We start from the raw sequence: 13721 nt of genomic DNA on the forward strand, positions 1-13721 counted from the left end.
ATTAAAGGAGTCGTATGAAATGTATTTTTTCACAAAATTAAAAACAGTTGCTCTCCCTCTAAACTTTATCTTACAAGAATAACAATTCTCTAACTCACTAATGTATTTTGTATTTAATAATTAGAGTTGAGTTCTGCAGTATTTACAGATAAGATGTATTTATGTAAGTCTAGAAGTCAAGTTTCAGAACTTTCAGTTGAACAATAACGTTTAAAAGGTTTTTTTTAAATGTTTGGGTGGAGTGGGAGCGCCTGCTAGTAAAGTAACATTCCATTTTAGGTTTGCATTTGAGCCAAGACCCATTCTGAGTTATCAGGTGAAGGAGCGTTTTTCTCTTATAATTTGTAGTGCTTGTGTTGTTCCTTATTGGTTTTCTTTAAAAATTCTACCCACTTTTCTGTTTATATAGCAGTTTTTTTGTTATAGTGAAAAGACTGACTAGTGTCATTGTGTTGCATGTCTAAGGATTCTGTTAGCTTACCTCTTCTCTTCCACAGTATTATGTACAGTATAATGACTATTAATGTATTTTAAAAGCTTGTTTTCCCCCAAGGTGGATTATTTTTCCTGTGTTTAAACAAGACAAAATATTTTTCTAATTAATTTAGGAAGACTTTTTTTTTTTCGTAGTATGTATTAAGAAAAGCCCTTATTTCAATGGAAATCCAGCTAGTCTTAATTCTTAATGTTGTTTTTCATTTCAAATAGGTGTCATCCAAGGACCACCTGCACCTCCACCCCCACCTCCACTACCACCTGGCCCAGCCCAGTCTTCAGCAGCAATCCCACCTCCCCCAGGTCCACCACCACCACCTCCACTTCCACCCTCAGGGCCACCGCCACCGCCTCCTCTTCCTAGCCAAGTTCCTCCTCCTGCTCCTCCTCCACCTCCTGCCCCTCCTCTCCCTACCTCTGGATTTTCTATGGGATCTATGTCTGAAGACAGTCGCCCTTTAACTGGACTAGCAGCTGCACTCGCTGGAGCCAAACTTAGGAAAGTGTCACGGGTAAATGTAAATCCGGATTTGTCTGTGACTTACACTTCTAAATTCTATGAGGGTAATTTTGGAATAATTTCTACTAACATATATTAATAACTTGAATAGCAGGAATAGGTCTACCCAAAGAGCAACTTGACTAATTAAAGCAGTGTTGTTAGATGTATTCATTGAAGCTGTATTTTATGCCCAGGTGATTTTGTAGTATGTTACATTAGTGTTTTTCTGCATGAATATAAAATCATGAAGTTATTAAATAGTTCTCAAATATATTATTATTTTGTGTACTGTCATAAAGAGTGAAGAGTCCTCTAGTTCAAGTGGAGGAGCTTTATCTAAAACAGACAGTGTTCGTGGAAATGGACCACTTCCCTTGGGAGGCAGTGGATTAATGGAAGAAATGAGTGCCCTGCTGGCCAGGAGGTAAACAGATAATTTTATTCTTATAGAGCTGTAGATAGTATGATGGTTTCATAGTAATCTTAAAGGGATACTACGAACTTAAAAATCGTACCTCTGTCATAGAATGTACCTACTATTGTAAACTACAACTGAAAAATTACAGAAATATTTTTCCTTTGTGCGTTTCATAGTACTTTGTGTATAGTCAATTTTATTTTCACTCGTGAATAGTCAAGTAGCTACTTTCCTCTGCGTATGTCTTTTGCTCAGCAGGGTGGGAGCAAAAACCAACATTTTAAATAGGAAAATGTGGTTGCAAAACCACAAGTGTTTGGCTAGAAGACTCAGTGGAAAGTGTATACTTGAAACTGCTTTTTACTGTTTTTAAGTTGATCTAGATTTCAAGTTGTGTATGCCTTTAACAATACTAAACAAATATTTTCCATTTTGTAGCTATAACTTCGATAACTTTAGCCATCTACCTTTCGTTCTTAACTTACGTTTCTGTCTTTTAGGAGAAGAATTGCTGAAAAGGGATCAACAGAACCAGAGCAGAAAGAGGATAAAACTGTAAATTGATTATTATTTTGTGTGCTTTGAATTATTTAATATAAGGCCATATAAGAAAGCTATTCTAGTGGTTCAAATTACAGCTCGTTTACAGCTTGCCTTAATGGAAAATATAACCTCCATTTTTTTCAAAGGGTACAAGTACAATGGGGTTGTCTTAAACGTTCAGTTTAGTTCTTGCAAATTTCTTCTGTACTTTCTAGTGAGATTTTATGTGAACAGAGTTCATTAACTGCCTGAAAAAGATTTAGCTATAAATATTTAAACAATTCCATTAAACAACTTTACATCAATCTGACCAGATTTGCAGGATTCTAAAGCTTTTTCTCTTCATTTTAATCAGGAAGAATCAGAGCCTTCAACTTCCAAGCCTTCTTCAACAAGCACACCTGGTAAGTAGTATAAATCTGTGAAGTGCACTTTAACTTTTCAAAATTCCCTTTAAGTGTTAGTGCTGAAGTTTTATTAAAAACTGTTTTGTTATGGTATCAGAATTCATAATCCTGAGTGTTTTATAATGAAAATGAAATAACATAAGTATCTTAGTATGATCAGTAGTTAAAAATGGGTGGTTTCAGAGTAACAGCCATGTTAGTCTGTATTCGCAAAAAGAAAAGGAGTACTTGTGGCACCTTAGAGACTAACCAATTTATTTGAGCATAAGCTTTCGTGAGCTACAGCTCACTTCATCGGATGCATACTGTGGAAAGTACAGAAGATCTTTTTATACACACAAACCATGAAAAAATGGGTGTTTACCACTACAAAAGGTTTTCTCTCCCCCCCACCCCACTCTCCTGCTGGTAATAGCTTATCTAAAGTGATCACTCTCCTTACAATGTGTATGATAATCAAGTTGGGCCATTTCCAGCACAAATCCAGGTTTTCTCCCCACGCGCCCCCCCCCCCCCCCACACACACACAAACCCACTCTCCTGTTGGTTAAAAATAAATCTTGTTTTTATTCTTTGGTAATAATTTGTCTAAAGCTCAAATTATCCCCATTTATGGTTAGTCTTAACTATTTTCTCTTATGTTACTGTCCACAAATCCACTGATAGCCTTAATATAGAGAGTACACAGTCTTTGAACAAAGTTGAGGTGAACAAAGTCATGCGATTTTTAAATGGGTTTGTTGTCTGGCATTTACCATACACAGCTAAATGTAAAACTTCACATGAAATGTACAGCTGCAAACTCTTGAACTGGATTCAAAGTTTTAAAAAATGAACAAAGGCTAATGGCAATGTGTTTGCAGGATAGGCAGTCGTTGATATAATAGTAATATGTGGGGAGAAAGCTGTAAATGTAGACTGTACTAAATTTGCCATCTGGTTTTTATTCCATAATCAAATGGTTTTTATCCCATAATCAAAACCTCATGTATGCTGCCATTGAATGGCTAAGTCTCTGTTGCTATCCAGCAGTAGTACAAACATCTCATACCACCTGGGAAGAGCAGGTGAAATACACCAAAAGAACTTGCCCCAGAACTCCTGGCTTAGTGCAGGGACCCACTGAGTTGTGTGTGTGGGAGTTAAGAGGCAACTGGCAGGGAACAGAGAAGAAGGCTATCAAGCAAATTGCTTGACAACAATCACAGAACACTGGCAGGGATAGGAGTTCAAATGGGGAAAAAAAAAAGACTACCTTGGTCAGACCTGGACTATTAGCAGTTGTTGTTGTACCTTGACAAAGTATACTTGTATACTAATATCTCTAAACTTATATTAATAAAGTGTATACCTCTAATATCTCTGCAGCATGGCTCCTCCTCTGATATATAACTACTACAACGGGACTCTAGACAGAGAAATGGACTTTTATTTGTTGCAGTTAATCACTAATAGCTGATTCTTGGCTGTACCCTGCCAGTGACTTACGCAGTCATCCTGAACTGTTGGACAGAAGTGCATCTCGCTGCCCATGATCATGTACCCGTATTTGTCTCTAGATTGCTGTAGGTGACTCAAGGTAGTGAGCCAAAACTTCTTAGAGAATTTCTAATAGAACTGAAAACACACTCCACTAGGTGGAGCACAGAACTTGAATATATATGGGCTAGCTTTCAACATTAATATGAGTACAATGAATCTAAAGAGGTGATTGTTAGAGTAACACTTAGAGGCCCCAGCCGCAATAGGGCCCTTATCTGTGATTCAGGCAGTTAGGTGCTACCCGCACTACATGTAGTGTAACTGATTTAAAAAAAAAAAATAAAAAGATAATAGTTTTCCAGGTGGTGGTTTAATTTTAATAATGAATGCAAGATGGTAAAAGTTAAATATCTTAAGTCAAAGCTACCTGAAGTTACTTCATATGCATTGTTAGAGTGATGAATGAATATGAAAGCTGGTGTGTCTAACAATTTTATTTATATATCTAAAGAACTAACAAGGAAACCTTGGGAAAGAACAAATACAGTGAATGGAAGCAAGTCTCCTGTTATCTCCAGGTACACTGCTTTTTAAACCAGTACTTATCTTTTTCAGATGTGTAGCATTGTCATTACTCATTGTGCATAAAAATTATTGGAATAAAAATAATAAATACCATCTAACGATCATAAATAAGGCAGCTGAAAAGATTTCATTTCTAATGTTTTTATGGGTATAGGAATATTCATATTGAGTTTTGAGGAGGATTGATGAATGAATGCAAAATGCTAAACAAAGTAGAATCTTATTAACAAATACCAAAGTACAACTTCGCTGATTGCGGTATAACCTTAAACATGAGTTGTCCTCTCAGTAAAGGCAGGTAAGAGATTTCATTCATGCATTCAACAGCAGATGAATCTGCCTAACAGCCTAGTCCCTCTGTATTATGATGGTTTGAAATATACATGCCCAACTAGGTATTTAGGCAAAAGCCTGATGATCTCACCCAAATTGATTCTCATGACAACCTTAAGCAATGTGTTTGGGCCAACACCATCCTGAGGGATACAGCAAAGAAAGATCCTTCAGCACACTACCCAGTTCTTTGCTAATACCTCAGACAGAACGTCAGTGCCTAGTTAGATAACAGAGCTGACAGAGAAATGGCCAGGATAGCCATTCTACCTTTTGGGATAAATTGCTTAACTAATGCTCCCATAAAGATCCTAAAATGCATATATTTGTCCATAAGGTAAAAAACAAGGAATTGTTCAATATATGATCCTGTATGTCCTGCATACAAGTGTGCTGAGGAACTCTGAGAAATTTCTTAGTTAATCTAACATAATTTTTTTTTCCCTTGAGAAATACCTTGTGAGGATCTAAAAAAAAGACAGCCAGATTCTCGATTTAACCCTGAGGAAAATGTTCTCTTTCAAATATAATGAGAGATTCTTGTTGTTAAAATTTGAAAGGACAGTAGGGTGATAACTACACAGAGAGGGGGGAAAAAATAATCAAACATACATCCCTTAGTTCAGGGGTGGGCAAACTACGGCCTGCGGGCCGGATCTGGCCCCTCGGGGCTTTGGATCCAGCCCGTGGGATTGCCACCACCGCAGGCTCCGTGCCGCTCCGGGAAGCGGCCACACCATGTCCCTGCAGCCCGTGGAGATGGGGAGGGCAGAGAGCTCCGCACGCTGCTCTTGCCTGTGGGTCCCTCCCCCAAAGCTCCCATTGACCAGGAACGAGGTACCACGGCCAATGGGACCTTCGGGGGAGGTACCCACAGACGAGGGAAACACAAGCCTGAACTCCTCCTGCATCCCGCCCCCCAGCTCCCTTCCCTAAGCCGCTTGCCTGCGCCGCTCACCCCTCCTGCACCCCAACTCCCCGCCCTGAGCCCTCTGCCGCACCCCACACCTCTCCTGCACCCCAATCTCCTGCCCTGAGCCCCCTGCCGCACCCTGCACCCCTCCTGCACCTCAACCCCCTGATCTGAGCCCCCTCCTGCACTCCACACCACTCGTGCACCCTAACCCCCTTCCCTGAGCCCCCTCCTCTGCCCTAACCCCTTGCCCAGAGCCCCTTCCTGCACACTGCACCCCCTCCCGCACTCCGCCCCCGCACTCCAACCCCCTGCCCTGTCCCTGCAAGCAATTTCTCCATCCAGATGTGGCCCTTGGGCCAAAAAGTTTGCCCACCCCTGCTGTAGCTGAAAAATATTCTCATCCCCATGGATCTTGTGCTTGAAAATAAAAGCAGCACCAAGCACAATCAGCTTGTTAGCATCTTTTTTCTAATTTCCAAGAACTAGGCAGGCTCTAGCAGTTGACTTCTCTGTTCCTGCTACAGGACAAGTGCTTTGTTTTCTGTCACTTCTAATGCAAATAATATCTGAAGTTAAGTGCTGTGCCATATGATGCCACACTAACCTAGCCTGGTCAGATGGCTGCCTTATTTGCCTGTGTCTTTCCACATCAGGCAGTATGTGCTGCAACAGAGACCTCTTTTTCACCAGGTCTGTCCAGCTTACAACTGACAGCCTGGCAGTTGCGGGAGATTTTAGTCACAAAATGCTATTTGTATGAGGGATTCTATTTTGGAATCCAGAAGGCATTCCACCATATTTTGTTGTCTGAACTTTTAAACCAGGGGCTCTCAAACTTCATTGCACCGCGACCCCCTTCTGACAACAAAAATGACTTCACAACCTCAGCAGGGGAACCAAAGCCTGAGCCCACCCAAGCCCCACTGCCCTGGGTGGGGGGGACAAAGCTGAAGATCAAGGGCTTCAGCAGGCAGGGGGCCTGCAACCTAAGTCCTGCTTTGGCTTTGGCCCTGGGCAGTGGGTCTCACGCTTCAGCAAGTCTAAGACAGCCATGGTGACCACATTCAAAGGGGTTGTGACCCACTTTGGGTTCCTGACCCACAGTTTGGGAACTGCTATTTTAAACAATGGTCTCTGGGACACATGCTTTCATAACCAATGACCAACCATCCTTCAAGGATAAATTTCCATTCTTGGAGCAATCAGAAGGAAAATGGAAAAGTTCATAACACAAGTTCATTTCTATATGAGATGTTTTGTTAGTGCTGTATCTTGCCTGAAACCAAGTTTAACCTTGTGGTCCAGCTGTAGAATCTAAACTTGGTTTTAAAATCTTTGGTGTTCTTTGAGTGATGGTACCTACTGTATTACGCTGAGGGTTTACACATGTGCACCATGCATCTGGCGCACCGTGCATACAGAGCTAGAGAATTTAAAAATAGAAGTGTCAATTGGTCTGCACATGCACCCTGAACTGGCCTCATGGTTTTATCCAAAGTGATAAAGGGCAGGGCAGACCGACTGCATCTCCAGTTCTGTCTCACTGCCGCATGGTCCAGGTTGGAACAATTAGTGTCCATTTGCTTGTGATGCACTTTCTCAAGCAACCTTTTATATAGTTAATTTTTACAGATTTTTATTGTTGTCTTTAGGTAGTTTCTAGTAATTTGAATAGAATAGTTAGTTTGGGGGCCTGTTTTTGTCTCCAACTCCCCCTCACCATATTCATGTGCAGATACTGGACTATGCTACAGATCCCCAGCTTTAAAATCCGTGCCTCCTGCCCGCCTTCCTTCTTGGTCATCATTCATCTCCCACTCTAGTTGTACACACACTTCTGCCAGTTCTGACGGTACCGCCTATGGAACCTGTCTCCAAGTTCTCATCTTCAGTTGAGTCAGATGAGGGTCAGGGTCCATCCATCACATACCGCCACCAGGACTACTACAGGAAGCCATCTGCACTGTGGCACTATCCTCAGCTGCAGCTGCCTTGGAGCCATTGGTTTCCCACACCAAGGCATCCTCCAAAACACCCTAAGGAGCCATCATACTAGCCATATTGGGGATCTTAGCCACAATACCAGCCATCTGACCCACATGTTCAGCAAGGGAGATCTCTCCAATTTTCCTGTCCAATGCACCTTCCAGCAGATGCTCAGAACTGGTGAGAGAGGAAGAACCGCTTAGCCCAGTTCCAATGGTATCAACAGAGCAGATTTCCGTCTTCCTCTCCGAATGCAGCACTTGCTTCGGCATCCCTTTCACCCCCGATAACTTCTTCCAGTTTCAGGATCTCCTAAAGAGGGTTGCAGGGGAGCTTCAAATCTACCAGAGGAGGTACAGGATAACCAACACCAGCTCCTGCATATCCTTCATTCATCAGCACTGGGTAGAGTAGTGCTACCCATCAATGACTATACTTGAGCCTGCCAGGACAATTTGGCGCACACAGGCCACATGTAGATCTACTCACAAAGGGGCTGAGAAGCGGTATTACGTGCCTGCTAAGGGGTCTGAGTTTCCGTTTTCATACTTCTCTCCCTGTCTTGTTGTCCAAGTGGTGATGGAGTATTCCAAGGAAGTATCCACGCTCCACTCCATCAGATAAGGAGGGAAAGAGATTGGACTGTAAGGTATTCTTATCGGCAAGTCTTCAGTTCAGAATCTCAAACTACCAGGCATTGCTCACCAAATGTGATTTCCTAAACTACTGTGAACTGGATGAATTTGCTGAAAAACTACCACAGCCAGATCGGGCCCATTTCCAAGCGATCATAGACGAGGGTAAACTGGTGGTGAGGACTTAGCTTCAATCCGCTATGGTTGCAGTGGATCCTTCTTCATGGTCCATGGCCATGGGTATAGTCATGCGACAGACATCATGGCTCAACACCTTTGGTTTCCCCAGGGAGGAACAAAATACCATTGAAGACCTCCCTTTCGATGAATCCCATCTTTTTAACCAAAAAAACAGATGATTCCCTACACACTCTCAAGGATTCTAGAGCTACTCTGCCTTCCCTGGGCATTTCCATGCCTGCACCAAAGTGCCAGTTCCATTGCCCACCTCCACAATACTAAGGACCATGCAGTTCTTCCATCAGAGGCCCTATGAACCACCATGCAAGAGTCAGAAAGCTCTCAGATTGCCCCCTCCGGGACCACCTTCGCAGTCTTCCTCCTTCCAGACACAACCACCACAGAAATGATATTTCTGAAGAACTCCTAGAGAAGAACTCCAACTATAATGCTTACTGTCATAAGAGCACTCCATCCCCTTCAGGGGTTGTCCAGCACTCTTCTTTCCAGCTTGGAGTGCAATAACAATGGACAAATTGGTGCTAAATGTCATCCATCATGTCTATACCATCAAGTTCAGCATGCTACATCATCCACAGCCCCCATCCCAATCCCTTTTCATTGACCACTCTCACAACAGCATCATCACCTAAGAGGTATGCTCGTTACTACAATGTGGAGCAACAGAGCTTATTCCTCCAGAATATCATGAAACATATATTCAGCTTACTTCTGCATACCCAAGAAAAAGGGCTGATGGAGGCCTATCCTGGACCTTCGTCTTCTCAATCTGTTCATTCGAAAACCAAAGTTTCGGATGGTTACATTAGCAGCAGTCATCCCTTGATTAGAAAAAGGCATGTGGTTTAAGGTTCTCAATATGTGGGACACCTACTTTCACATAGACGTTCATCCAAACCACAGACAGTTCCTGAGGTTTATAGTTGACGCAGAACATTTCCATTACAGAGTTTTCACCATGCCTCCCAGTGTGTTCACCAAGGTGGCAGCCCACATAAGACGACATGAGGTCCTTGTATTCCCGTATCTCGACAATTGGCTCCTGGCAGCACAGTCCAGAAAAGAAGCTTGGGCCTCAACCTCTATGTTGCTGGGCCTCCTTTCCTCTCTTGAGGTCAGTATCAATACTGAAAAGTACACCTTTAAACCTGCACAATGCCTAGACTTCATAGGGCCACCATCAACTCAGTCATGATTTGAGCCTACCTACCACAGGGGCAAGATTCCAGACTGTGCAAGAACTCATAACTTGTGTAACCGACAATTTGTCAGTCACAGCCAGGACATGCCTCTCCCTGCTGGGTCACATGGCCTTGTATATGTACGTCACCACCTTTGCTCGTCTTCACCTTCGTTGCCTCCAAATGTGGCTCCAGAAAGTTTGCTTGCCAATTCATCACACCATGGACCTCAGGCTCACATTTCCCCCCAAGGTATTCTCATCCCTCCAGAGGTGGAAGGAACGTTGTCAGGTCTGTGTAGTAGTTTCCTTTCTGCCCCCATTCCTGGAAAAGACTATCACAGACTCCTCCCTTCTAGCCTGAGGAGCACATATGGATCAGGGAATGTGGACCTCTCAGGAATCCAGAATGTACATCAACATTCTGAATCTCTGAGCTGCAAGAAAGGCATTCCAGGCCTTTCTCCCCATCATTCATTCCTATCATAGTCTCCTCATACTGGACAATACCACAATGGTGTTCCTACATCAACAAACAAGGGGGTGCGAAGTTGCTGGCTCTGCTCTTAGAAGCAGTCACCTTTTGGAACTGGTGCATCAACAAGATCATCTTGTCTGCAGCCTGTCTCCCAGGGACACTGAATGTGATTGCGGACTCACTCAGCAGACAGTTCGTGATTGATCACCAGCGTGAACTCCATGACGATGTACTATGGGCCATCTTCAACTGGTGGGGAACTCCGATCAGAGACCTCTTTGTGTTCTCAGTGAACAGAAAATGCAGTGTATATTGCTCAAGAGGGTTCTGGGGCAGCACTCTCAGAGCGATGCCCTCATCCTCCCCAGTCTGATCAATTCAATTACGCCTTCCCTCCTCTCCCGCTCCTACTGTGGGTACTGCCCAAAATAAAACTGGACAAAGAGACAGTCATCCTGATCGCCCTGAACTGGTCCAGACAGTTTTGTTTTACCAACCTCCTTCACGTGTATCCATGCCCCCCAATTCCCCTGCCTGATCTACTGACACAACACAATGGCAGCATCAGCCATCTCAGTCCACAGCACTTCACCTCAGAGCTTGGTATTTGGATGGGCATCTTATCTAGAATGGGCGTGTTCATCACAAGTACAAAATATCCTTTGCAGCAGCAGGAAGGACTCCACTAGGCGTGGTGACCAAGCCAAGTGGACACACTTCACCTGTTGGGCAGAACACAAAGGACTTTCCCCAGAAATGGTGGGGATTCCCCTCCTCCTAGACTGCCTCTTGTCCTTGAAGGCATGGGGTCTTGCCCTTAGTTGTATCAAAGTCCACCTATCAGCAATTAGTACCTTTTGTTCCCTGGTGGAGAGGCATTCTATCTTTACTCACCTGTTTTGGAAGGGCCTCATTAGAATCTTTTCACCTGTACAACCCATTGGTCCCCAATGGGATCTCAACTTGATCCTATCTATGTTAATAAAACCACCCTTTGATCTGCTGGCATTGTTCACCGTCTCTCCTTTCCCTGAAAGTCGCCTTCTTGGTGGTTATCATGTCAGCAGGAAGAGTTGGCGAACCTGGGGCCATGATGGCGGGCTCTCCTTTCACGACGTTCTGTACTGATAAAAATATCCTCGCCTCTGCATTCCAAACTTCTGTCAAAGGTGGTAGTCTCACAATTTCACATTAATCAACCTACCCACTTACCTGTTTTCTTCCCGAAACTGCTTGCTTTGGAAGAGTAACAGACTCCACTCCCTAGGTGTCTGTAGGGCCTTAGCTTTCTACTTACACAGGACAAAACCGATCAGGAGAGCTCTGTTTACTGCAATAACTGAAAGAGATAAGGGACAGCAGCCACCCTCGATGTGTGGACCCACTCAGCAAGAGCCCATGCTGCAACCATGGCCTCCCTCTATGACATGTCACTTCAGGATATATGTAGAGTGGCCACATGGAATTTGGTTCACACCTTCGCAACTCATTATGCCTTGGTGCAGAGGGGGGCAAACTACAGCCCACAGGCCACATCCGGCTCGCAGGACCCTATTCTCTGGCCCCCGAGCTCCTGCCAGGGAGCGGGGTCAGGACAGGTTTGAGGAGGTGCCAGCCCAACTCCCCGGCAGTGCAGTGAGGTGGAGGATAGCTTCTGGCCCCTTCCCTCCCACCCTCGCAGTCACAGTTCCCCCAGAGCCTGGGCAGCGTGGCTGCAGCTCCGGCCAGGCGGTACGGCTACAGCACCACCAGACCTGGTGCTCCAGGGTGGCGCGGTCAGGGGGTGTGGAACCGGGGGAAATTTGAGCAGGGGAGGTTGCAGTGGGGAGGTTAAGGGGTCTGGGACCTGCTGCCGGGAACAGGGGCAGAGCAAGCCAGGGCCCCCTCAGCCCCAAGTTTGCTTGGCCCCTGTCCCCAGCAGCCAAGCCCAGACAGGGACCGAGCCCTGCCCGACTGCCAGGGAGAGCAGCCAAAGGAGCAGGGGAAATGCACAGCGAAAGGACTGAGCCCCCGCTTTCCCCCACCCCACAGGTAATGTGGGGCGGGGAAAGCAGGGGGAGGGTTGGATAGGGGTCGGGGGGATCTAAGGGGAGGGCAGGGGGTGGAGAGCAGGGGGGATTGGATAGGGGATGGGCATCCCAGGGGAATGGTCAGGGTGCAGAGAGCAGGGGTGTTTGGATAGGATGTGGGCAGTCAGGGGTGGGGAGCAGGGGGGGTTGGATGAGGGTGGGGGTTCTGGGAGGCTGGATAGGGGCCAGGCCATGCCTTGCTGTTTGGGGAGGCATAGCCTCCCCCAGCCTTCCCTGCCCGGCCCTCCATACAATTTCTGTACCCAGTGTGGCCCTAGGGCCAAAAATTTTGCCTACCCCTGCCTTGGTGCAAGACTCAGTGGCAGATGCCTCTTTCAGTGCAGCTGTCCTCCACTCATCTCTCCCATCTACATACTTGCGCCCTCTTCCAACTTAAGTACTGCTTGCTGGTTGCCCTCAATGGAATACAATAGGGACTATCACTCAAAGAGGAAGAGGTTACTTATCTGTAACTGGAGGTTTTTTGAGGTGTGTGGTCCCTATCTGTAGTCTACTTTCTTCCCTCCTTCTCCTCTGTTGCAGTTCTGTTGATTTGCAGTGGAGAAGGAATTGGAGACACAGTCAGTCCGCTCCTCCCTTTATAACCTTGGACGAAACCGTGAGGCAAGTTCAGGGCATGTGCACAGACCAACAGACACTACTACTTTTAAATTCTCTGACTCCAGGCTCATGGTGTACATGTGTAAACCCTCAGTGGAATACAGATAGGGACCACACATCTAGAAGAACCTCCAGTTAAATAACCTCCTCTTCCACCTGCCCCTATAGTCATAACTTTTGCACTATCTTCTTTTTAAAAAGCCTTTATCATCATGATTACTTCAGTCAGATGAGCCAGAGAGCTGCCATCTCCTGTTAAGAATGTTTTATGACCTTCTGTAAGAATAAAGCTGTTTCCAAGTATTTATTCACAAGTCTGAGTCTTCTTTCATAGCAGGAAACTGTCCCACCAAGATTTTGCCCATCTTCTAAATCCTCCAAGGAGAGATTTTGGCATAGTTTGAATGAGTCAGAGCCTTTTAGTTGTATTTATGTAGAACTCATCCAGTCAAACAAGGACTCCATATTTGTCACCTGGAAAGGTATCCAAAAAAGTTATTTTTTCTAGTAACAGCAGATCCAAGCGGATAAAGGTCTTACTTTATCCCCTCAGCCCATGAAGCATCCATGGCCAAGACCCTCTTCCCCCATCAACATTGGCCGTGGATGCTTCATGGGTTGAGGGGGAAAAGCTTCGATAGAATATGTGTTAAGGTTGCCACAAGAAGGTCCTTTCATACCTTACAAGCCACTGAAAGCTTGATGTCTGTTCCTTAGCAAAGACGTATGCTGAGAACTGTCTTTGTAAAGGCCTTTCTGTCCCTAGTTAGTCAGTGAGCACAGCTGCTTAGAGTACATTGGTCCAGACTGTTTAATGCTTTGTCACCAAAGCTCAATTTACAGGTAGTAGGAGTCTCCTTCCGGCTAAGC

The 13721-nt window shown here is 44.9% G+C and overlaps 1 protein-coding gene across 10 annotated transcripts in view; it reads left to right on the forward strand.

The window, feature by feature from the left end:
* The window catches only part of ENAH (ENAH actin regulator), a 140618-nt gene that overhangs the window by 111788 nt on the left and 15109 nt on the right, over positions 1-13721 (forward strand). For all 10 annotated transcript variants that reach the window (XM_074949179.1, XM_074949181.1, XM_074949180.1 and 7 more), the window contains 5 exons: positions 709-1007; positions 1297-1421; positions 1916-1970; positions 2314-2362; positions 4359-4425. In XM_074949179.1, coding sequence (XP_074805280.1) covers positions 709-1007; positions 1297-1421; positions 1916-1970; positions 2314-2362; positions 4359-4425 — 595 coding nt within the window. The remainder of the gene's footprint in view (positions 1-708; positions 1008-1296; positions 1422-1915; positions 1971-2313; positions 2363-4358; positions 4426-13721) is intronic.

The sequence above is a fragment of the Natator depressus genome, chromosome 3 (genome assembly GCF_965152275.1).
Source record: "Natator depressus isolate rNatDep1 chromosome 3, rNatDep2.hap1, whole genome shotgun sequence".
NCBI classification, from domain to species: Eukaryota; Metazoa; Chordata; order Testudines; family Cheloniidae; genus Natator; species Natator depressus.